The sequence below is a fragment of the Cherax quadricarinatus genome, chromosome 13, assembly GCF_038502225.1.
Source record: "Cherax quadricarinatus isolate ZL_2023a chromosome 13, ASM3850222v1, whole genome shotgun sequence".
NCBI classification, from domain to species: Eukaryota; Metazoa; Arthropoda; class Malacostraca; order Decapoda; family Parastacidae; genus Cherax; species Cherax quadricarinatus.
Window position 1 is genome coordinate 29,252,372 of NC_091304.1, and position 25,437 is coordinate 29,277,808.

At 39.1% G+C, this 25,437-nt stretch overlaps 1 protein-coding gene across 1 annotated transcript in view; it reads right to left on the reverse strand.

Annotated features, from left to right (window-relative positions):
* LOC128688513 (protein O-linked-mannose beta-1,2-N-acetylglucosaminyltransferase 1-like) overlaps positions 1-25,234 on the reverse strand; it is a 215,449-nt gene extending 190,215 nt beyond the window's left edge. Inside the window, exons 1-3 of the mRNA XM_053776356.2 lie at positions 25,142-25,234; positions 21,804-22,185; positions 19,985-19,987 (exon numbers count right to left, since the gene is read on the reverse strand). Of these exons, the coding sequence (XP_053632331.2) occupies positions 19,985-19,987; positions 21,804-22,185; positions 25,142-25,234 (478 nt within the window). The remainder of the gene's footprint in view (positions 1-19,984; positions 19,988-21,803; positions 22,186-25,141) is intronic.
* Positions 25,235-25,437: the final 203 nt, after the last annotated feature.

Genomic DNA, 25,437 nt, shown 5'->3' on the forward strand with positions numbered 1-25,437 from the left:
TATGCGATTTTTGTGGGGGTAAAGGGCAGATATTTTGCTAAATGTCAAAAAGTTATCAACTTCATTTTTTTTGTGTGTGTGTGGAATAAAGGTAAGATATTTACGGTATTTGCTGTCATCAGAAAATTGGATTAGCATTGTTTTATCAGTAGGAAGTCCCCAAACAACTTTTCATAGTGCCGTTATGAGGAGCTTAGCTGCCAAATGTCATTTTCAGTAAATATGTTTTTTCAGTTGTTTTTGGGGCTATCTTCAGAGACTTAGTGTACAGGGAATGTACGCTTCTTAAAGTACACCAAAAATGAAAGACTTCGAAAATAAACAACGACACACAATGGTTAGGGTTGTGCCACCCCTGAAGACTGAATATATATGTCAATGGAAATAAGTCACTGTCTAACTTTTTTGGGTCATCCTAGGTTCTCTACACATATGCTGCTATGTATGATAATTCTATGTAACTGTATTTGTGTATACCTGAATAAACTTACTTACTTACTTACTTACATAGTCAACCGTTCCGGCTGTCCTGAGTTCATAAATGGGTTGGAAACCCCACACCTCGTGAGTTGCAGTAAGAAACTCTGTTTAGAGAAAAAAGAGTAACCCACATCCTGTTGCATTTTTTCCAGTTGGAAGCTAAAGCTTCCAGATACTCGATTATACTAAGAAGAATTAGCTAGGAATGAATGTAGATTTTTTATGCCTTATATCTTTCAACATAAGTTTAAGATCATTATTGACCACAGAGAACCACATTTATTTTTAAAACTAACAAGAAATGTCCTAGAATGTCTGTGATGGTTTAAGTTTACACTCATTCACATCAAATATTTACAATAATTGTCTAATTCCTTAAATGCAAATACAATAACTATTACTATAGAAAAATACCTGGAGACACTTGGAACTAACAGATTAAGAGAATATCAAAAGTTTTGTTTGAGGTGCGCTCACTGCTCATAACACTGCTGCCATTAGACACAGTGGTCGTGTGAGTGTTATGAAATTATAGACCAAGTGTTGTACCGTATGGTGGAATTGAGAGAGTGAGAAATTTATCAATTAGTTATCCTTGAATCATTAGAAGCATTTTAATTTTTAAAACGGGTGGATCAATAAACCAAAGAAAGGCCTCAAATCAGAAGGCCAAAAGCTCCATTGGCAGGTCATCTTATGAATAAGACCAGAGACTAACCTAACCTAACTTAAGAGGGTAACTCTAGGATTACCTCACTCATCTACAGTGGACACAGAAAACCAAGAGTCGTGAGGACATATCATTGGTCTCAAGGAATTTTTTGTTTCCCTGATACTTTATTGTGGTTTGTTAAATTTCTAAAACTGTTAAATTTGTCAATGACAGCTCGTTTCATGTTACTATAGAGATAGGAGCATTCCGGCCATTGTACCTCGTTGGTGCAGATTTAATGGACCTTCATGACACTAACTCTGGAAATCTTTATGTAATGGAGTCAGTGGATCAGTTATCCAGGTTCACTACACTGGTATTGTTCCCGAAGAAAGACCTCCAAAGTGTCGCTGACGTGTTTTTTGAATGTTTTGTTTGTAGTATGTGCGTCTGAACCATCGAAAATATTAGTGACCGACTGAGGTGCTCAAATCACTAGTAAGATTTACAGTGAAGTACAGTGGACCCTCCTTTGTCGACCGCATTATAGGTCGAACAAATCGGTTTTCGAACAAGGAGTTGGAGAAAAAATATCCTAGTTTTTGTACGTTCTCTTGGTTGTCAACCGACAATACAAACAGCTCGGGTCACGTGCTCACAGATTGTATATTGGATGCTGTAAGCAACTTTTGAGCTTTTGTTGTGCATCTTGTGAACTTTTATGTTATTTTGCAGTGTTGGTGCGATTTTTTTTTATTGTGAGATAAGCTATCATGGGTCCAGAGAAGAATAAATACATGAAAGCAAAATGAAAAGTTGTAAAAAGCACTGTTGATTTTTAAAAAGAAGTCATTAGAAAGTATGAAGAAGATAGGCTCTGCGTGATTTATATAGCAAAACTTCTTGGTATATCGAAGTCTACCATTAGCCAGATACTGGGCCAAAGGGAAAAAATTAAAGCAGCTGACATTGCAAAAGGCGCGAAAGTGATATCAAAGCAAAGGCCACAAATTATTGAGGAGGTTGAAAAACTCTTGTTGATTTGGACAAACGATAAACGGTTACATGATGATAGTGTTTCAGAGGCCATTATTTGTGAAAAAGAGAGACAGTTGCATGGTGACCTTCTGAGAGAAAAAAAAAAACTGGAACGAGTGCTGAAACTCGGCACTCACGGGATTCTGCTTTTGACTCTCGCCTCGGTAGGTCATAGCAGCTCTCCTTACTTATTCAGTCTCCCTACGATCCCCGATGGGGAGGAGAACCTATACTATCGTCTTCAGCCTTGATTTGCACCACGATGAGCTATGCAAATCTTGTCAAGATCAAGCCCAACAGTGGTACTGTTGATGATTCATCGAAGCTTGCTCTTGCAACCGCCGTCCAGGGTGGGTTGCAAGTGAAATTCAACGCTATTCTGACACTCAAGGAAGCCTTTATTGTCGTGTGTCATAATGATGCTGAAGCTGAGAAGCTACTCACTACAGAAGCCACCACTACTCTCACTGCTCAAGGATTTACTGTTATGTCCTCTCCTGTTCTCGGGGCAAGGAGATCAGTATTCCTGAAAAAAAAAAACTAGACAAGATTCTCACTTCGCTACCAATTGCTGAACTCAAGTCATCTATTGAAACCCAAAATACATGGGCCACCGTTGACAGCATCCCAAAAATCCCAAATGCATCGTCCATGCTCAAGGTCACCTTCACTGATGTGAACATGGCAGCCACTGCTCTGAGCGAAGGTCTTGCTGTGTACTACTACTTCATCAGCCTCACCTACATCGAAGCAGAAAGATTTCACTACATCCAACATTGCTCGAACTGTTATTCTTATCTGCACACCACCAAGGCCTGTCCAGTTAAAAACAAGAAGTTCTGCACCACATGTGGTAGTGAAGGCCACACTTTTAGTTCCTGTACTGCCTCTGCTCCATCTCCACCAACTTGTTTAAACTGCAAAAGCAACGATCACCACACTCTTGCAGCAAAATGTCCCACTAGAAAGTGCATTATTAAGAAATCTCAAGATGCAGCACAGAAAAAATCGTCTTCCAAGTCACCAACCTATGCAGCGATTGCAAAGTTGCAGGAAGATACTACAAAACTCCTTCAAGCTTCCACTCAACCCGCCTCCACCACCACCGTCACTCCTCCAGCATGTGACTTAACAAAGATCCACTACTGTCTGCTATATGCTCATATAGAGAACATGGCAGTACCTGGCTCCTTCAACACCACCATCAACGAGCTATTTGACTTGAACAACATGTCATCGTTTGTATTTCCAGCTTCTCCACCTTCGGCAGATATTTTCAAATTTACGAAAGACTTAGAGGCAGTTTAACAACTATTTTTGATCCATTTTTTTTACCGGCAGATTTCTTTCATTTTTGGTGCATAAGACGATGTATTTACACTATTTACTGAAAATATTTGTCACTAAGATATCCCAAACAACAACTGAAAAAAGAACGATTTACTGAAAATGTCCTTTGGCAGGATGGTAGTCCCGTATGGCACGACGTAAGGTTGTTTGGGCATTTGGTACCGAGAGAACAATGCTAATACGATTTTTTATTGATGCGCTTTCCTCTAAATATCTTATCTTTATTCCAGAAAAAAATAAAGATTGTTAGTTCTTAGACTTTTGCAAAAAATCTGCCCTTTACTCCCACATAAATCCCAACATATTTGGAATATTTCCAAAAGTGCATCATTAAAAATAAGAACAATCATTATTTTACAATTTCTGTGAATATTATCCCACTTAATTAGTAATAAAGGCGTAGGTAAAGTGAAATAAGTGAATAAGTTACTTCGGAGACATTGGCCTGGAACGCCGGCAGGCCCGCCTTCTCGATATTTTTTTTTTTTTTTTTTTTTTTGCGAAAATTCCGTTTGTTTCGATGGTTTCCTTAGTAAACTGGTGTTCTACTGCAGTTATCCTCTTTAAAACACCATTTTCTCTTAATTAAAGACCAAATAATACGACTGGAGACGAGGAGTAATAAATAACGAAAAAAGGAACAATACCGTGACTGGAACGATACACAAATAACCAGCACATAAAAGAGAGAAGCTTACGACGACGTTTCGGTCCGACTTGGATCATTTACAAAGTCACACTAACCAGAAGTGGAGCAGGACGGCTATATATAGGCAGTAAGAGGTGGTGGTAGTAGTAGTGCAAGAATGGTACATAATACCGACAAGATGAAATTAAGACATGCGCAACACCTGGGCATCCCTATCGTAGACGTTTCGACATCCAGCCAGCCACTGGATGGCGAAACGTCCACAACAAAGACACCCAGACGCCGCACATGTGTCTCAATTTCATCAGTAGTAGTAGTAGTAGTAGTAGTAGTAGTAGTAGTAGTAGTAGAGGTAGTAGTAGTGGTAGTGGTAGAAGTGGGGAATAAGGAGGACGAGCCAGTCAAATACAAAGGAAGGGGAGCACTGCAAGAGAGCTAGGTGCCCACGGAGGGAGAGCAAGTGCACAGAGGTGCGTGAAAGGGGAAGTGGTGGAATAAATGAAGACAGTCGCTCCTCACCTCAAGAAGTTGAACATCAAAATGGTATACAATACAGACAGGTTGGTAGGTAAGACACATAGGCAACAGTTAGGCAACTTTATTCCGAAACGTTTCGCCTACACAGTAGGCTTCTTCAGTCGAATACAGAAAGTAGGCAGGAACAGTAGAGAAGACGATGTAATCAGTCCATCACCCTTGAAGTCGTAGAATTTGAGGTTGTCAGTCCCTCAGCCTGGACAAGTTCAGTTCCATAGTCAGAAACTATCTGAAGATCAAGCGACAGTGCGGAGACTTAAATACTGAACATTAAAATGGTATTAGGTAAGACACATATGCAACATGTGCAAAGAAAGGTATAAAATACCGACAATATGAAAGTTAAGACACATGTGCAACATCTGGATATCTTTATTGTAGTAGACGTTTCGCCATCCAGTGGCTTTATCAATACAGATTCTAGGACATAATAGGAAGACAGTAGAACTATATACAAAAGATGAGGTAATCAGTCCCTCGGCCTTGGAGTTAGTGTTCACAGCATCGTGGTGGAGGAGAGTCTGGAGCAAAGGCAAGAAGACTGGCGCTTTTTATAGGCGTCAGTGAATGGGACGGGCAGCAGACGAGGTCAGTCACTGGTAGGCGGGATTCCCCAGTGGAAGTAGGTCCTTCCCAAAGAGATGGGTTAGTTGCAGCAGCCGTGAAGAAGGTCTTGTAGATGTCCTCTGAACCAAGATTCCATGATGTTGCAGTGTCTGACAAGTTGTGCAAAGAAAGGTATAAAATACCGACAATATGAAAGTTAAGACACATGTGCAACATCTGGATATCTTTATTGTTGCACATGTGTCTTAACTTTCATATTGTCGGTATTTTATACCTTTCTTTGCACAACTTGTCAGACACTGCAACATCATGGAATCTTGGTTCAGAGGACATCTACAAGACCTTCTTCACGGCTGCTGCAACTAACCCATCTCTTTGGGAAGGACCTACTTCCACTGGGGAATCCCGCCTACCAGTGACTGACCTCGTCTGCTGCCCGTCCCATTCACTGACGCCTATAAAAAGCGCCAGTCTTCTTGCCTTTGCTCCAGACTCTCCTCCACCACGATGCTGTGAACATTAACTCCAAGGCCGAGGGACTGATTACCTCATCTTTTGTATATAGTTCTACTGTCTTCCTATTATGTCCTAGAATCTGTATTGATAAAGCCACTGGATGGCGAAACGTCTACTACAATAAAGATATCCAGATGTTGCACATGTGTCTTAACTTTCACATATGCAACAGTTAGGTATCTTTATTTCGAAACGTTTCGCCTACACAGTAGGCTTCTTCAGTCGAGTACAGAAAAGTTGATAGAAGCAGAAGATACTTGAAGACGATGTAATCAGTCCATCACCCTTAAAGTTTTGAGGTGGTCAGTCCCTCAGTCTGGAGAAGAGCATTGTTCCATAGTATGAAACAATATGTTTCATATTGTTTCATACTAAAATGGTATAAAATACCTGTCGGTATTTTATACCATTTTAATGTTCAAGGTATAAAATACCGACAATATGAAAGTTAAGACACATGTGCAACATCTGGATATCTTTATTGTAGACGTTTCGCCATCCAGTGGCTTTATCAATACAGATTCTAAGACATAATTGGAAGACAGTAGAACTATATACAAAAGATGAGGTAATCAGTCCCTCAGCCTTGGAGTTAGTGTTCACAGCATCGTGGTGGAGGAGAATATAGTTCTACTGTCTTCCAATTATGTCCTAGAATTTGTATTGATAAAGCCACTGGATGGCGAAACGTCTACAATAAAGATATCCAGATGTTGCACATGTGTCTTAACTTTCATAGGAATCTTTATTGAAGAAACGTTTCGCCACACAGTGGCTTCATCAGTCCAATATAAAGTAGAAATGGGTAAGGTTGGGCAAGCTTGCCCAACCTTTGGACGACGACCTACTTACACTAGTGGCAGGTCCCACTGTGATCCCGCCTCCTCCTACTTCAACTCATCTCACCGCAGTATATAAGCCACCTCTCTGGCCCTATGCTGCACTTCCTACAAGAGTGATGGACTGAACACATCGATTCCAGGTTGAGGGACTGATTACCTCAAACTTCTACTCACCTTACCCATTTCTACTTTGTATTGGACTGATGAAGCCATTGTGTGGCGAAACGTTTCTTCAATAAAGATTCCTATGTGTTGCATAAGTGTCTCAATTCTTCAACTTGTCGGTTTTCAAAACCATTCATCACAACCTTCTACACCACCCACAACCTCCCAACTGAAATGAGCGCAGCTGATATGCTCCACTTAATGAAAGAGGGAGCTGTTAAGTACACCTGCACCAAACCTCACCAAATTCCTTTTGAAAACGCACTATCTTACCTCGTGACGAATCTTAACTGCTCCAACCTCAGAATGCAATTATTCCATATGTCCAAGAGAGACTTCAAAAGACTCAAGAGTGGCTCCATCACCAGCGAAGTGTAGCCAAACACACAACACACTTCCGCAACACACAACGTGAGCCTCCCGACACCTGACGTCCAAACCAGGTCTTCACCTCAGCCTGAAGCATATCAGCCAGCGAGCACTGTCAGCAGTCTGCTCTCTCATCTATGTCCTCAACATGCCCTCTCTACACTGCCTCGTAGTGCCACGCAGCTGGGTTTAGCCCTGGCTCTTTCAGCTACAACTCAAGACCTTCCTCTCGCCGACTATTCTCCGTCTGTCCACACTTCCCCACCGGAGTCCCAACAGAAGAGCCTGCTGTGTGTGTTCTCAATGTCTGTCCCACGATCGACTTAGCTGCTGGGTTAAGCCTTGGCTCTATTTCTACAACTAAGAACACTCCTCTCCAGCACTATTCTTCGTCTGTCCCGTCTTCCCCGCTCATCCCATTTGGGTGGGATCTTACCTGAACTTTCGTTCGTTCGTTCGTACTTCTGGTTAGCGTGACTTTGTAAATGGTCCACGTCGGACCGAAACGTCGTCGTAAGCTTCTCTCTTTTATGTGCGGGTTATTTGTGTGTGTGTGTGTGTGTGTGTGTGTGTGTGTGTGTGTGTGTGTGTGTGTGTGTGTGAGGAGTAATAATTTTATATCGAATATTGCTGATGAACTCTGGCCATATTATGGCCTATTTTATTCAGTCTAGAGTATATAACATGTTTGTATGTTATTTATAGTATTTATTATATCATATTAGATCAATTCTGATAGATAAATAAGCCGTAGAGTTGATAAAAGCGTAATAATGAAGTGACTTCTCCTGCCTCTCTGGAGCGGGAATACTGCCGGTGTTCCCAGATGCTTCCTGATTGGCTGGAAGTCTACGAATAAGCTCCGCCTACTTTTTTATGATGCCAAATAGTCAATTATTTTATTAGAAAGAATAATGCAATAAAAAGTAAGAAAAAACAAGGAAAAAATTTAAAAAAATGTACGGGCTGAGAGCAGACGTGCTACGCACATCGCCGTCACCATACCTGATATAAATGACTAATTTATTGTACAAACGTCGTAGAACATTGATTCTTGTACCATTGTGTTGCCAAAGTGTTACGCTATTTTTCTATATGAATAAGTCAATTTCCATAATTTTTCGAATAAAAATTTCGCACCTCATACCGTCCCTCAGTCGCCACCTCTGTGTCGTCAGTAACTCCTCCATCTCTACCAGCAAGTGACGTCACTCCAACAACAACCAATGAGAAGCCTCTACCACCATCACTCCCCATGGAAACCCACCAATCAGAGACCTTGCTACCAGCAACATGTTCCTCATCTACTGAAGCCGACATCGAGTCTTTTTTTTTTTTTTTTTTTTTTATTTATTAATTTGAACATGATACAGTGAAGTACAAAGGAATACAGTTATTACAGTGTAACATGCCAAAGCCCCTGGTATGCAGAATATTAGGGGCAGGCTTAAAATTAACTTAAGATTAACTAAGCGATGATATATTCAGTGGTAAAAACATTATAAGATAAGATTTCGTTCGGATTTTTAACCCCGGAGGGTTAGCCACTCAGAATAACCCAAGAAAGTCAGTGCGTCATCGAGGACTGTCTAACTTATTTCCATTGGGGTCCTTAATCTTGTCCCCCAGGATGCGACCCACACCAGTCGACTAACACCCAGGTACCTATTTGCTGCTAGGTGAACAGGACAACAGGTGTAAGGAAACGTGTCGATATGTTTCCACCCGCCGGGAATCGAACCCGGGCTCTCCGTGTGTGAAGCAGGAGCTTTAGCCACCAGGCCACCAGGTCATATGGTCATTTACTGTGTTGCTGAACATTCAGTAGAATGGAGTATTATGTTAGGTAATGTAATTAAAAAATAAAGTTTGATTGGGTCACAGGTTAGACATTTGTGAGATACAATAATGAGAAACATTTATGAGATACAATTTATGAGATACAATTATTCAGTATTTATTTAGTTGTGGGTGACTAAGTGATTTTTGAGAAGAGACTTGAATTTATAAACAGTGTTTCTTTTATATTCACAGGTAATGAATTCCAGATTTTAGGGCCTTTTATGTGCTGTGGAAAATACTGTATATGTTTTCCAGAAATGCAGTAGTTATATGTAAATAGCTGGCCATACTGTATTTAATAATATTTATGTCATAGAAAACGGAAAGCCTGCATCTGTGCAGAAGGACAGTCGCCATTTTTGTTTTGAACTAAGTAACAGACATTAGTAATGGGAAGAATTTTTCATGCTCTAGAGGTTAAATTTGGGTTGATACCTCTCAAACAGGAGGCGAAATTTTTGGATGTGCATTCCTGCATAACTTGAGATATCAGGCGACAGGACAGGACAACTCCAGGAACCTCAGATAAGCTGTCTAATTTATTTTTAAATTTTGGCCAGTAAATTTTTCATAAATGTAGGCAAAAGTGGGGTCCTGTACATGACACATTAACCTCCAATCAAATTGGTGAGTGTTATGATTAAGATATATTCTCCTTCTGTTATATAAATGTGTATATATATATATATATATATATATATATATATATATATATATATATATATATATATATATATATATATATATATATATATATATATATATATATATATATATATATATAATCATTTATTAATTTTAATATACAGTCCACAAACTTACATATTTGCCAGAATTCTTGGTGTATGTACATTTTATTTGTAATTAATAGGTCCAGAGCAACTTGTGGATATGACAGTGGTAGGTATCGAAGGGGGACATTTTTGCGACCTAGGTGTCCCAAATTCCTACATGTCTAACTGATAAATAATAATTATCTTTGTTCATTTACTGTTATGTACATAATGATACATTCAGATATATGTAATTTTCCACATTTAATTAGCCCGTTGGTCCTTCTTGAACCGGAGGTAATTAGTGAAGTAATTAATTAGTTAATTACTTAATAATTATATGTGAAATGACAGAAGGAGGTGGATGTTAAGTTCACAAATTTACTTAATGTGTAGTGGATTGTAATTACAATATTAATTTTGATAAGCTAAGCTCAAGGGTGGCTAAAGATTATATTAATGTGTATAATATTAATTTTGCTATGCCAAATTCTGGCAAGGATTTATATTAATTTGTATAATAATTTTGATAAGCCAAGGCTGGTTAAAGGTTTGTATTAATGTATATTTAAAATTTATATAACTTTCTTACATGTAATTGCTAAGCTCAAGTACCTAGAATTTATTTAAAGGTAAGTTGTACTATTTACCTTTATAAAGTACATAATTTAGTACATAATCAGTGTTATTAAGTTGAATTTAATATATTGCATCATGGCTGAAATTGAGGAAATTAATGTAGAAGACAAACATATGGAATACAGAGCAAAGAAAACATCTCTGCAAGCTAGAAAGGGTCATGTAACAAAAACATATAATAAATGTTTGGAATTAATGAATCAAGAAACTGTGAATACTGATGATTTAAAATTGTGTTTAGATGCTTTAGGTAATAGATATGATTCATACAAATTATATTACAACAAATATGAAGGAGATTTATTAGTAAACTGTGTAGATGAGACTGAAGTAGATCTCATGATTAATCAGTATTATGAATTGGAGGAAAAGATTCTTTCTTGTAAAAGTCAGGCCTTGAATAAATTAAAATGTGTAAACCAGGCAGTTGGTCAGTCTGCTCCAACAAATAATATGTCTTTGCCAAAACTCCCAGAATTATGTTTACCTGTGTTTAATCCTGGAGAAAACTGGGAGGAATTTTGGTCAATTTTTAAAGCAGCTGTGCATGACAGGAGTGACCTAGCCTGTGTAACTAAATTATTTTACCTCAAAGGACAGGTAAGAGGAGATGCTCACATACTGATACAAGCCTTTCCCAATGTAGATGACTCTTACAAGGAAGCAGTTGACTTGTTGAAAGTCACTTATGGTAATATAGAACAAAGTAGGTTGGATCTAGTGAATATCATTGTTAATTTAAAATCTCCAGATCACACTTACAAAGGTTTACAGCAGTTTAGAGTTAAACTTGAGAGCACTCTCAAAACTTTAAGTAATAAATATAATCTGAAGGAATCAGACTGCTTATTGAGTGCCAATATCACAAGGGTTATTTTGGTCTGGAGGAAATAAGACTAGGTCTACAAGAATTAATTGTTCAGTTGCAGACCAGCCAACCAACTCATTTTAAAGATGCAACACATAATAACTCTGAGGTATCTGTCAAGTTTCACAAAGGGAAAAATTATCCCAATGGTAATAATCAAAATTCATTTCCTAAAAAGAGTTGCATAGATGCTTATCAATTAGCAGGAATCAGAAATAATGATTCTCCACAAGGTAAGAAGAATAAGTGCCCTCCTAAGAGTAGCACAGTTAATAAGAAACCAGTCAAAGAAAAAAGAGATTGTCTCTTCTGCAAGGGTACTCATTTTTCTAAGAATTGCAATGCATACAATTCATGGAATGATAAAGTTGAAAGATTGGAGGAACTTGACAGATGTATCAGGTGTTTGGGTAATCACAATGTAAAGGATTGTTATGCCAAATTAAACTTCTGTTATCAATGTCACAAAGGAAGACACCATATAGTCATGTGTAAAGGTCTATATGATAATGTTGATAATGATAATGTTAACAATCCTGACACAACAGTAGCTTATGTAAAAATTGCTGCTAATGTTAATAATGATGGTTTTGCTGAAGTAGCCTTACCTGTGTTACAGGTAAAAATTGATGATAGAAGGCATAAATCAAAAAATGAAACTGCCTTTTAGACCTGGGATCCCAGCGTACTTTCATATAACGTAAATGTCTTGATGGTATGAAATTACAGATGGGAGATCCCACAACTTTAAAATTATCTGGTTTTCTCTCGGATAAAAGAGCTCAATTGTATGACACTGTTTATGTAACTGTAAGGTTGGGCAATGAGAAAAAACGTATTGATGCAGTAATTGTAGATAGACTTCCAGAGAAAATATCTACAGTAGGGCTTAGTAAAGCTACAGAAAGACTCTCACATAATGTAAATTTAGCACCTTCTGGTGTAAGTGATGATTCTGTAGGCCCAATAAATATTTTGATAGGTAGTGACTATTATGCCTCCTTTGTAAAGGGTATGGTAAAGAAATGTGGTGTCACCCTTTTGAAGACTGCAGGAGGCCATGTAATGTATGGTAGGATTCCTCGTAATAATAATTCATGACTAGAGGAAACTACAAATACCATAACTGTGTGTCTTACTCATGAAGTTGTACCCCAGTATAATTCTTCCATAGAGGATGGTGTTGAGCCAGTGCATAAATTGTGGGAATTAGACAGCATTGGAATAAATATAAATGAAGAAAGTCCAGACGATTCTTTTATTCAGAAGCAATACCTGAGAGATGTAAAATTTGAATCTGGACAATACTGGGTGCGACTTCCGTGGAGACTGAACCATCCAGAATTGCCCACTAATTACAGAATGGCATATGGACAATTAAAGGCTCAGCTCCGCGAACTGAGTAAGACACCAGAATTGTTAACTGCCTATAATGATATAATTGCTGAGCAGTTAATTAATAAATTTGTAGAAGAGGTACCTCCTGAGCAAGCCAAAATTTATGGTCACTATTTGCCACATCACGGAGTGAAGAAGGATTCTAAGACCACTCCTCTGAGAATTGTGTTTAATTGTAGTGCCAGGAGTAACAAAAATGTACCTAGTTTAAATGACTGTTTGATGACAGGTCCGTCGTTGATGGAAAAATTAGGAGATATCTTATTAAATTTCAGAGTGAAGCACTATGCCTTTATGGCTGACATAAGTAAAGCTTTCCTAAGAGTGGGTTTACAAGAGGTTGACCTGGATTGTACCCGCTTCTTATGGCCTGAGAATCCTATTGACCCACTTAGCCCTCTGAAAACCTTTTGCTTTAGGAGTGTATTATTTGGTGCTACATTCAGTCCATTCCTACTTCAAGCAACGATAAATGCACACCTTAAATGTACGGGAAGTCCATTGGGTAAAGTAATGAGCAAACAATTTTATGTGGACAATTTCCTGGGTGTGACGTCAACTGAAGAGGAACTGTTAATGACTTATGGAGAGGCTAATAAAATAATGCAAAGTGCAAATATGCCTCTGAGGGAATGGAATAGTAATTCGTCCAAATTAAAGGACAAAATAAGTAAAGATTTCCCTGGAGATGAAATGCCAAAATATAGTAATGTATTGGGATTAACTTGGGATACTGAAAGAGATTTGTTAATGTTAAAACCTAATAATTACAGTATGCCCAATAAATTAACTAAGAGAGTTTTGCTTGCTGAAGTTTCCAAATGTTTTGATCCACTAGGTTTAGTGTCACCCCTTACTATAAGAGGGAAATTATTAATACAGGAAGCATGGAAACTTAAATGTGCTTGGGATGAAGTTCTACCTGAGGAATTCATTAACAGGTGGGATGAATTAATTGGTGATTATGAAAAAATTCCAATGTTGGAGTTCCCACGCCAGGTGGCCAATCCAAATGGGAAAAATGTACTCCACAGTTTTTGTGATGCTTCAAAATTGGCATATGGAGCAGTTGCTTTCCTTCAATGTAATAGTCTTATTTCTCTTGTTATGTCTAAGGCTAAAGTGTCTCCAATTAAATCATGTACCTTGCCTCAGTTGGAATTAACAGCCATTTACATAGGTGTCAAATTAGCTAATTATATAAGAAATAAGTTGCAGGAGATAAATATTAGCGACACTGTAATTTGGTCTAATAATGAGGTATCCTTACAATGGATTTGTAAAGGAAACAGTAAAATTGTGTATGTACAAAACAGAGTCGCTGAAGTTAATCAGATGCAAGAGAAGTATAATAGTTTGGGTCAGCATATGTTAACATTTAATCATATACCTGGTGAGGAGAATCCAGCTGATTTCTTGTCTCGAGGTTTACCTTATGCTAAATTTGTAAATGCTGTATCATGGTTTAAAGGACTGAGCTGGTTGGTAAATAAAGCTAATTGGCCTGTACAAAAGGTGTATATTGCTCCTGTTGAAATTACTGTGACCACTGCTCCAATAGTTTGTCCTTCCTTAGCCATTGATATAAATAGGTATTCTTCTTTACCCAAACTAATCAATGTAACTAAGTTGGTGTTTAAATTTCTAAACAACATGAATATTTCATTTAAGTTTTCACATCCTCTTGAATATTGGATAAAGAGGGTACAGGAGGAAATCTATGGAAATGAGATTAAATTGATGGAAAGAAAAATTATGAAAGGTTCCATAATAGAGAAATTGGGGCTGTATTTAGAGAATATAATTAGGTGCAGAGGTAGGTTACAAAATGCTGAATTGGGTGATTATGCTAAACACCCTATCTTACTGCCCAAAACTCATCATCTAACAAATTTGATTGTTCTAAATGCCCATAAAAATGTAATGCATGGTGGGGTACAAGATACCTTAAATTGTATTAGGGAAACTTTCTGGATTCCACAAGGACGGCAAAGTGTAAAAAGGGTGATTAAATCTTGTGTAATATGTCGCCGTGTGGATGCCAGATCCTATATGTACCCAGGTCCTCCACCATTGTCAAAGGAGCATGTACAATTAGTGAAACCATTTGATGTAACAGGTGTAGACTATAGTGGTCCAATAATTTTAACAGGTACGTCAGATGGTGTTCCACTGAAAGTGTATGTTTGTTTGTTCACCTGTACTGCTACTAGGGCAGTTCATTTAGAAGTGGCACAGGACTTGTCTGCAGAACAGTTTATACAGCTGTTTCGAAAATTTGCAGCTAGGAGAACCTGTCCGAGGTTGATGATTTCGGATAATGCCACAAATTTTGTAGCAGGTGCTCAACACTTGATAGAATTAAATAATAGTAACGATGTTCAATCTCTGTTAACCCAGCGAGGGTGTACCTGGAAATTTATTACTCTTGGAGCCCCTTGGCAGGGGGAGGGGGGCTGTACGAAAGACTGATAGGCACAGTGAAGAGGTGTCTCCGCAAAGTACTACACCGGAAGAGAATTAATTTGGAAGAATTCCGTGCAGTGTTAGTGGAGGTGGAAAATCGGATAAATAATAGGCCTCTCTCGTACATGAGTGATACACCTGATGCAGATGTATTAACACCTTCTCACCTAATATGTGGAAGGAAATTGGAAGCTGCCCCTGTCTATAGAGATAATCCGGAAGAAAGTGATGAAGATTACAATGATGCGGCAGTGTTGTGTGATAAATTTAAAATGTTAAATAAAGTAATTGATCATTGGTCTAATGTGTGGGTGGCATAAAGAATATCTTCTTACACTACGTGAACACTTTTATGGTGCGACAGAGGCAGTAAATAGACAGAACATTCAACCAGGTGACATTGTGTTGATTGATACTGAACAACATAGAACATTGTGGCCTCTGGGCAAAGTATTGACATTGTACCCAGATGCACAAGGTGTTGTCAGGAATGTCAAAGTGTTGTGTCGTGGCCAGGAAGGTTTACATACAATTAATAAATTGATTCCCTTGGAATTAGGTGTTCAATCAAACGTAAATGAAAATCTGAGGGAAAGTGACACGATTGATATGGAAGATAACGCTGACCAAGTGATGCCGGAAAATGAAATCGTAGTAAGACCTACTAGGAGAACAGCCACTCAAGCCAGAACCGGCTGGAATCGTCTCCTAAAGGAAGGAGTAATTTGAGTCGTTTACCAACGAACTCCGCCCGGCCGCAGTGTGGAAAATACTGTATATGTTTTCCAGAAATACAGTAGTTATATGTAAATAGATGGCCATACTGTATTTAATAATATTTATGTCATAGAAAACGGAAAGCCTGCATCTGTGCAGAAGGACAATCGCCATTTTTGTTTTGAACTGAGTAACAGACATTAGTAATGGGAAGAATTTTTCATGCTCTAGAGGTTAAATTTGGGTTGACACCTCTCAAATAGGAGGAGAAATTTTTGGATGTGCATTCCTGCATAACTTGAGATATCAGGCGACAGGACAGGACAACTCCAGGAACCTCAGATAAGCTGTCTAATTTATGTTTAAATTCTGGCCAGTAGATTTTTCATAAATGTAGGCAAAAGTGGGGTCCTGTACATGACACATTAATCTCCAGTCAAACTGGTGAGTGTTATGATTAAGATATATTCTCCTTCTGTTATATAAAGGTATACATATACATATATATATATATATATATATATATATATATATATATATATATATATATATATATATATATATATATATATATATATATATATATATATCTTTCTTTCTTTCAGCACATCGGCCGTATCCCACCAAGGCAGGGTGGCCCAAAAGGAAAAACGAAAGTTTCTCCTTTGACATTTAGTAATATATACAGGAGAAGAGGTTACTAGCCCCTTGCTCCCGGCATTTTAGTCGCCTCTTACAACACGCATGGCTTACGGAGGAAGAATTCTGTTCCACTTCCCCATGGAGATAAGAGGAAATAAACAAGAATAAGAACTAGAAAGAAAATAGAAGAAAACCCAGAGGGGTGTGTATATATGTGCTTGTACATGTATGTGTAGTGTGACCTAAGTGTAAGTAGAAGTAGCAAGACGTACCTGAAATCTTGCATGTTCATGAGACAGAAAAAAGGACACCAGCAATCCTACCATCATGTAAAACAATTACAGGCTTTCGTTTCACACTCACTTGGCAGGACGGTAGTACCTCCCTGGGCGGTTGCTGTCTACCAACCTACTACCTATATATATATATATATATATATGTATATATATATATATATATATATATATATATATATATATATATATATATATATAATCATTTATTAATTTTAATATACAGTCCACAAACTTATATATTTACCAGAATTCCTGGTGTATGTACATTTTATTTGTAATTAATAGGTCCAGAGCAACTTGTGGATATGACAGTGGTAGGTATCGAAGGGGGACATTTTTTGCGACCTAGGTGTCCCAAATTCCTACTTGTCTAACTGATAAATAATAATTATCTTTGTTCATTTACTGTTATGTACATAATGATACATTCAGATAAATGTAATTTTCCACATGTGCATTGAGTTTTTGCATAGCGTGCGATGGACACGAGGAACATCAAAGAATGATCTGTGCCTTGTGTTATGGTCATGTGTTCTGTTGAGGTTGGCAAGGAGACGTTTGAGGGGAGGGTTTATATCAGAATTAAGTGTTCTATGAATGTAGTAGGTGCAGTAATAAGTATGGATGTTTTGTATGGTGAGTAGGTTTAGAGTTATGAATACTGGTGGAGTGTGCTGCCTGTAGTGGGAATTTGTTATCATTCTGACTGCAGCCTTTTGTTGGGTAATTAGTGGTCTGAGATGGTTTATTGTTGTTGAACCCCATGCACAAATTCCATAGGTGAGATAGGGGTAAATAAGTGAGTGAAATAGGACCAGGAGGGCTGACTGTGGAACATAGTACCGTATCTTCGATAGTATGCCTACGGTCTTGGAATTTTTTTTGGAAATTTGTTGTATATGTGTTTGAAATTTGAGTCTATTATCAAGGTGGATTCCTAAGAATTTTCCCTCTGTGAGTTTTGTGATAGGTGATCCGTTTATCATTATGTTAAGAGAGACGTCTGTAGCTCTGTTACCAAACTGAATGAAGTAGATTTTGTCAATGTTTAGTGTAAGTTTGTTAGTACTCATCCAGGTAGATATTTTCTGTAATTCACCTCCACCTTCATCACCGCCTGCCAAGAGGGCAAAAGCCGTGCCAACAACACCATCTTATGACCCTCGACATGATACATTTTCTGATAATGATGCAGATTTTTATTGTCCATGGAAAGGAATCACCTTGTACACCACAGCTCACTACGGTCAAGATATGCTGTTATCTGAGCTGTACACTCATCTTACCAACAAGACTGTTAAGTTTACTATCGATCCTGGTGCTGGTATAATTACACTTCCTAATCTCCTAGAGATCATTCAAGAACGCTCTCAGCATCCCTGCAATCAACACTTGCTAACACGTCTCATGATCCTCCCGCTCCAACGATTTAAACGTCTTGTAAATGGATCTGATACCAGCAAGCTAGAAATTGTTAAAAAACGTTACAACTCAAAGTAACCACCTAAGTCCATGAACTGACCAATCAACGATAAGCTCCTCCCTTGTCGCCTGCAGCCACCTATCACCAGCAAGTCTGAGTTTCTTCCATCAAGCAAGATGCAGTCAGCTTCTGCAGAGTTCCAGTGCCTTATACCGTCTTCGTCAGTGTTTTCCAGGCTTAGCAGTTGGGTCTAGTCCTGACTCTTCTCTCTTCGACTCAAGACATTCCTCTCACTGTCTATTCTTCGCCCTGTCCCCATTCGCCCCTCGCCCCTCATGGGTCCTTACCTGAGAGTCCGTGTTGTTGTTGTTGCTGAAACTCAGTCCTTCAAGGCTAGTAGGGGTTGGTTTGATAATTTTAAGAAAAGAAGTGGCATTCAACGTGTTGCTAGGCATGGGGAAGCTGCTAGTGTTGACAAAGTGGCTGTTGCAAAGTATGTTACTAAATTCCAAGAGTACCCAGAGGCTGAGGAACTTGTCCCCCAACAAGTGTTTAATTGTGATGAGACAGGCCTCTTCTGGAAGAAATGCCCAGGAGGACCTACATAACTCAAGAGGAAAAGTAAATACCAAAACATAAGCCAATGTGGTAATGCAAGTGGAGACTTGAAAGTGAAACTCTTACTTGTTTATCATTCCGAAAATCCACGAGTTATTAAGAAGAACAATGTTATGAAAATAAAATTGGCTGTAATGTGGAGGGCCAACACGAAAACTTGGGTAACAAGACAATTTTTTATTGAGTGGGTTCATGAGGTCTTTGCTCTCACTGTTAAAACGTACCACATTAAAAGACAATTGTCACTCAGGGCCCTTTTACTTATGGATAATGTTCCAGCTTGGAAAACGAGTTACTGGAGGAGTTGTTTTATAACTGTGAAGTTCCTGCCTCCTAACACTACTTCTGTCATCCAGCCCATGGACCAGCAGGTCATTTCTAACTTCAAGAAACTCTACACCAAAGCACTTTTTGAAAGGTGCTTTGAAATCACCTCAGAAACAAATTAACCCTCAGGGAGTTCTGGAAGGACCATTTCAATATACTCACCTGCTTGAGGCTTATAGACAATGCCTGTGGTAACGTGTCTTCCAGGACCATGCAGTCAGCATGGAAGAAACTGTGGCCTGACTTTGTGGCAGCCAGGGATTTTGAAATCTTTGAAGATGAGCCTGAGCCGGTAGAGGATATTGTGTCCCTGGGGAAGACCTTGGGCCTAGAGGTGACTGAAGATGATGTGGAGGAGTTGGTGGAAGGAGCATAGAACCGAATTCAACACAGAAGAACTTGTAGATCTTCATAAGGAGCAGCAGCAGATTGCAGTGGAGGAGCTGTCATCAGAAGAAGAGGAGGGAAGAGATGATGTGCCCATTGCACTTGTCAAGGAATGTGTGCTAAATGACGTGAAGTGCAAGAGTTTGCTGGAAAATACCATTCTGACAAAGCAGTGACCATCCGTCTCTCTAACAAGTAAAATGACAGTGTAATGTCTCAATTTAGAGAATTGTTAAAACGGAGCATGAAATAAACCTCACTGGACAGGTTTTTAGTGAGACAAAGAATCAGTGAGCCAGGACAAGGTGCTAGTGGTAAAAGAGACAAAGAAGAGAAACAACACCGGGACAGTTGCCTGACATATTAATAGAAGGTCACTTTCCTTCCAAGCAGTAACATACCCCCCCCCCTCCTCTCCTCCACCTCCTGCTTCCAGTAGGCCATTAGTTCTCCTCTGACAGGTAAGAGGCAGTTAAATTCTCATTTACTGTACAGTATTTCAGTTAAGGTTTCTTTTAGTATTCATTTTTAAAATTTCATGTAGTAGTTAGTACATTTTTAATAAATTATTATATTGTCATTAGGGCTCTGCAACGGATTAATTCTGTTTACATTATTCTTTGTGGGAAAAATTGCTTTGTCGTCCATTTTGGTTCTCGAACCGACATCTGAAACGAATTAAGTTCGACAACCGAGGTTTCATTCTCAGTAGAAATCCTTCCAAACATGACGGCGATCACAACAACTTATCATCCAAAAACCAATGGGATGGTGGAACAGACAAATCAGGTAATTAAGAACCTATCAGCAATATTTACTGAGCGAAGCCCAAGGGAACGAGACAGACACTTGTCATCTGTTCACTCAGCACTGAGCATTGCCATTCTTATTTCAAGTGTAAAGCCACCTTTTTTATTGTTCCTGGGATATGTATGTCACTTTTCTTCTGGACTGATTAACTCGTTAGCAGTGTTAGAGAAAATTATCCCTTGAAAATCCAGTTCAAAATGACTCCTACTTGGAGAATTACTGATTGTGTTAAAACTCAAATTATGATTAATAAAATACCCGTAACGTGTAACAGCAACTTTGCTCACTGAAGTGCCGGTGGAAAGGTTCATACAAGATTATGAGGTTTGAGAACCATGGGGAGAGAGTTGTTCGTATTAATAGACTGAAAATCTTTAAACCATTAAAGTGGTAGGGCAGGAAGAGTCCTTTTGTGGTCCTGATGAAGGGGATTTCCAAAACTACATGCAACCTTCTCAGTGGGTAACGACGAGGTCAATAACTTGTGGAAAACTGGGTGCTTCTTATAGAGAGGATGTTTATATTTAGGTCACATATGATTAGGTTTAAACTTTACAGAGAAGGGACTTTAAAGGGAGCCAGATGTTGAATGATGATAATGAGAAGTCTGAGGAACTAGTTACCTTACTAGTCTCTCAAGGGGTACTGAAGGCCTCTTCCCGGTACTGCTGTGAACTCAGTGCCGTAGTCTATAATCATTAGGAAGAGTGTGCTGAATTCTGCTGCTACTATATGAGGTAGTGCGCACCGTTAGACGTCCATCTTGGCACTGCCTTACGTACTTCAGGTGCGCAGGGTGGAACGGTAGATCTACATTTTTATAGGAGACACACAAGACTACATACAGTAATACTACAACTACTTCTTCTACTACTACTACTAACATTACTACCATTACTATTTCCGCTATTACTTCTTTTACTACTACTTTCATTACTACTACTGTTTTCAGTACTACTACTACTCCCACTACTATTACTATTACTACTGTTACTACTACTGCTTCTTCCACTACTATTTCCAGCGTGCACACAGCCTGGCAATGTCTTTATCTGGGACTCTAGCCACACCGTGTCCTTACTAACTCGGCCAATAACCTGACTGCGCTTGTATTAATATGCTTGTTATTCAGCTCTATGTAGTGACTGAAGAAACTTGTTCCAAAGCTGAAACATCTCAATAAACTTCCTCTCAGTAAAATATGTATTTTTTTTTTCACTTCCTAGCCTCACGTCATTTGTCTTCACAACTTATAGAGTGAAGCGAGTTAAGGACTCAACCATAATAAAAAGTTTGATTGAAATTACTTTTCGAAATATTAGGGCCAAAATAAATCAAGCACAATTACAGTGAAATCTTTATCAAACTTTTAAGCAGTCCCATGTCAAATTATTTTTCCCTGATGAATAAACTAGTGAGAAGAATCACTGACCTTTACGAAGCAGTGGCACAGTCACCTCTAGGTGAACCGGTGAAGCATAAATGTCCGTCTCTTTAATCAAGCGGAACAGCGCTTGTTCTGATGATGACTGAGAGTAGTAGACGGTGTCCAGGGAAGACCCTGACTGGTCTGAGATCTCTCCTAGGTAGGTACTGACGTTGCGCGTGGTCTTCCTTAAAGAGGAACCAGAGTCAACAGTGGTCTTTCCCTGGGAAAATCCTGTATGGTCCACGACACACTCACCCCACGAGGGTCCCCAGGAGGTGAAGACCCAGCTCATGTAGCCTCTGAAGGGAAGGAGATGAGTTCTGAAGGATCCCAGCTCTTGAAGAAGGTCTCGGACCCCTCTAGGCATGTTCAGGCCTGCATCTCTCTGTCAAGAAATATTAATTAACACCTCAAATGCTGTTCCATGATGCTGGAACTACTCTCCCTTTCCTTAGTGATACCCTGCAAGACGAGGTACCTTGACACTATTGAAATGTTTTTGATCCAAGGTGTTAATTACCCCCTTTCCTCAGCTGAATCCATACAATACCTGGGTATTAGTAAGTAATTATTATTAATTATTAGTAATAATATTACTGTAACTGTTATTATTATTATTATTATTATTATTATTATTATTATTATTATTATTATTATTATTATTATTATTATTATTATTATTATTTTAATATATTCATGGGAAACTGTATAACCCCAACGGGTTTATCAAACACCTATAAAACAAGTGATAATTATTGTTTTTTATCCGAGGAATCGGAGGGACGCTGAGATACCTTGTACAACACTTCTATATGAACAACATACAACGAACTATTTACAACCAAGGAAGAACACAAAGTGACCTAAACATAAAACAGAAACACTGAGTTACCTTATCGCTCGACCTAAACACAAGATAGGAACATTCTGAGTGTTCCTAAACACTGGATATGAATACACTGATTGACATAAACACAAGACAGGAAAAAGCTGTTAGACCTGATCATAAACACAACACAAGAACATGAGACAGGAGCACAACATTTGACCTAAACACAGGATATGAACATTGGTTGACCTAAATACAATTTAGGAGCACTGAAAGTGACCTAAACACAAGAGAGAAAAATAAATACTTAGGACACCCTAATAGCAAGGCTGAAACTCTCCGAGCAGATATAAGACCTACACACACAACTGAACACTTGATGCGACCTAAACACAAAATAGAAACACTTCTGATAGCCTAAACAAAAAATACAAACACTCTGAATTTTCTAATCCCCATAGATGAACACACTGTGCGACCTAAACACGAGATTGTCACCGAACTAAAAACAAGATGGTAACTAAGACCAGGTCTCAGGGTGGATCAGGGTCTGATCAACCAGGCCGTTACTGCTAGCCGCACGCAAGCTGACGTACGAACCACAGCCCGGTTGGTCAGGTACTGACTTTAGGTGCCTGTCCAGTGCCTTCTTAAAGACAGCCAGGGGTCTATTGGTAATCCCCCTCATGTATGCTGGGAGGCATTTGAACAGTCTTGGGCCCCGAACACTTATTGTGTTCGGGGGAATAATGCATCTCCTGCCGAGTCTTTTGCTTTCATAGGGAGTGATTTTTGTATGCAGGTTTGGTACCAATTCCTCCAGGACCTTCCAAGTGTATATTATCATATATCTCTCTCGCCTACGTTCCAGGGAATACAGATCAAGGACCTTCAACCGTTCCCAGTAATTTAGGTGCTTTATCGTACTTATGTGTGCCGTGAAAGTTCTTTGTACACTCTCCAGGTCTGCAATGTCGCCAGCCTTGAAGGGAGCCGCTAATGTACAGCAGTATTCCAGCCTAGAGAGCACAAGCGATTTGAAGAGAATCATCATGGGCTTAGCATCCCTAGTTTTGAAGGTTCTCATTATCCATTCCATCATTCTCCTAGCAGATGAGGTAGATACATTATTGTGGTCTCTGAAGGGGAGATCCTCTGACATTATCACTCCCAGGTGCTTCACATTACTTTTCCGCTCTATTGTATGGTTAGAATTTGTCGTATACCCTGACACATTGAAATTGCTCCTCGTTGAACTTCATATTGTTTTGAGTGGCTCATTCGAAGATTTAGTTGATGTCCACATGGAGTCTCGCGGTGTCTTCGATGGGGGTCACTGCCATGGTAATCCGGGTGTCATCTTCAAAGGAAGACAGAGCTATGGCTTACATCTCTATGTCAGAAATGATGATGAGGAATAGAATGGGAGCGAGTACTGTGCCTTGTGGAACAGAGCTTTTTACCGTGGCTGCCTGAGACTTTACTCTGTTTATTATTACTCTTTGTGTTCTATTTTCAGGAAGTTATAGATCCATCTACCAACTTTTCCTGTTATTCCTTTATCACGCATTTTGTGTGCTATTACACCATGTTCACACTTGTCGAAAGCTTTTGCAAAGTATGTGTATACTATATCTGTATTTTGTTTATCCTCTACAGCATCCAGTGGTCCAGTAGCTGGGACAGGCAGGAGTGACCTGCTCTAGACCCGTGTTGCCCTGGGTTATGTAAATGATGGGTATCTAGGTGGCTTGCGAGCTTGCTTCTTAGAACCCTCTCATAGATTTTTATATGTGATGTTAGTGCCATCAGTCTATAGTTCTTTGCAATTGCTTTACTGCCACCTTTGTGGAGTGGAGCTATGTCTGTTGTTTTTAGTGTGTGTGGGATGACTCCTGTGTCAATGCTCCCTCTCCATAAAATGCTGAAGGCATGCGACAGGGGCTTCTTGCAATTCTTGATGAACACGGAGTTCCACGAGTCTGGGCCTGGGGCAGAGTGCATGGGCATGTCCTTAATTGTATCTTAAAAGTCTTGTGGAGTTAGGATAATATCCGAGATTTTTGAGATGACAAAATTTTGGGTTTCGTTTATAAAGAATTCATTTGGATTGTCGACCCTTAGTCTGGGCAGTGGCTCGCTGAACACTGACTCATATTGGGACTTTAGTATCTCACTCATTTCCTGGCTGTCACCTGTGTATGTCCCACCCCGCCTAAGCAGGGACCCAATACTGGATGTTGTTTTTCCTTTAGATTTGGCATAAGAGAAGAAGTATTTTTTTTCAGTTTCCTTTATGGTGATCAAAGCATTTGATAGCAACACTGTGTGACCTACACACGAGATATGCTGTAAATAATAATTCACTGAGTGACCCACACCTATGGTAGGACCATAATTAGTGATCTAACATAATATAGAACTAATATGAGTTACATAAACGCTATACAATATAGTAGACCTACATTTTAAGTCACTTAAACACTAAACAGAGACATTTTGAGATACCTACCTTGACGGCCAGGATCATCACACGGCCTCTGGAGATAGAACGGAAGGTTGACGGTAGACTCAAGTTGTCTGCGTACTTGTGTAGGTTGTACATCCTGTAATGTACAGGAGTGCAAGTAAACTCAGAGACTTATGCACACGGTGTATTAACCATATTGTCTGGGTATCTAAGTCAGAACAGTTAACTGTTAGTGTATGAGGAAGCAAATCAAGTTTCTGGGTAAGTAGAGACCTAGAACGGGATTACGACTGATGAGTCAAAACGCGTTGCTAGACTGTCTAGGAGTTTCCTCAACC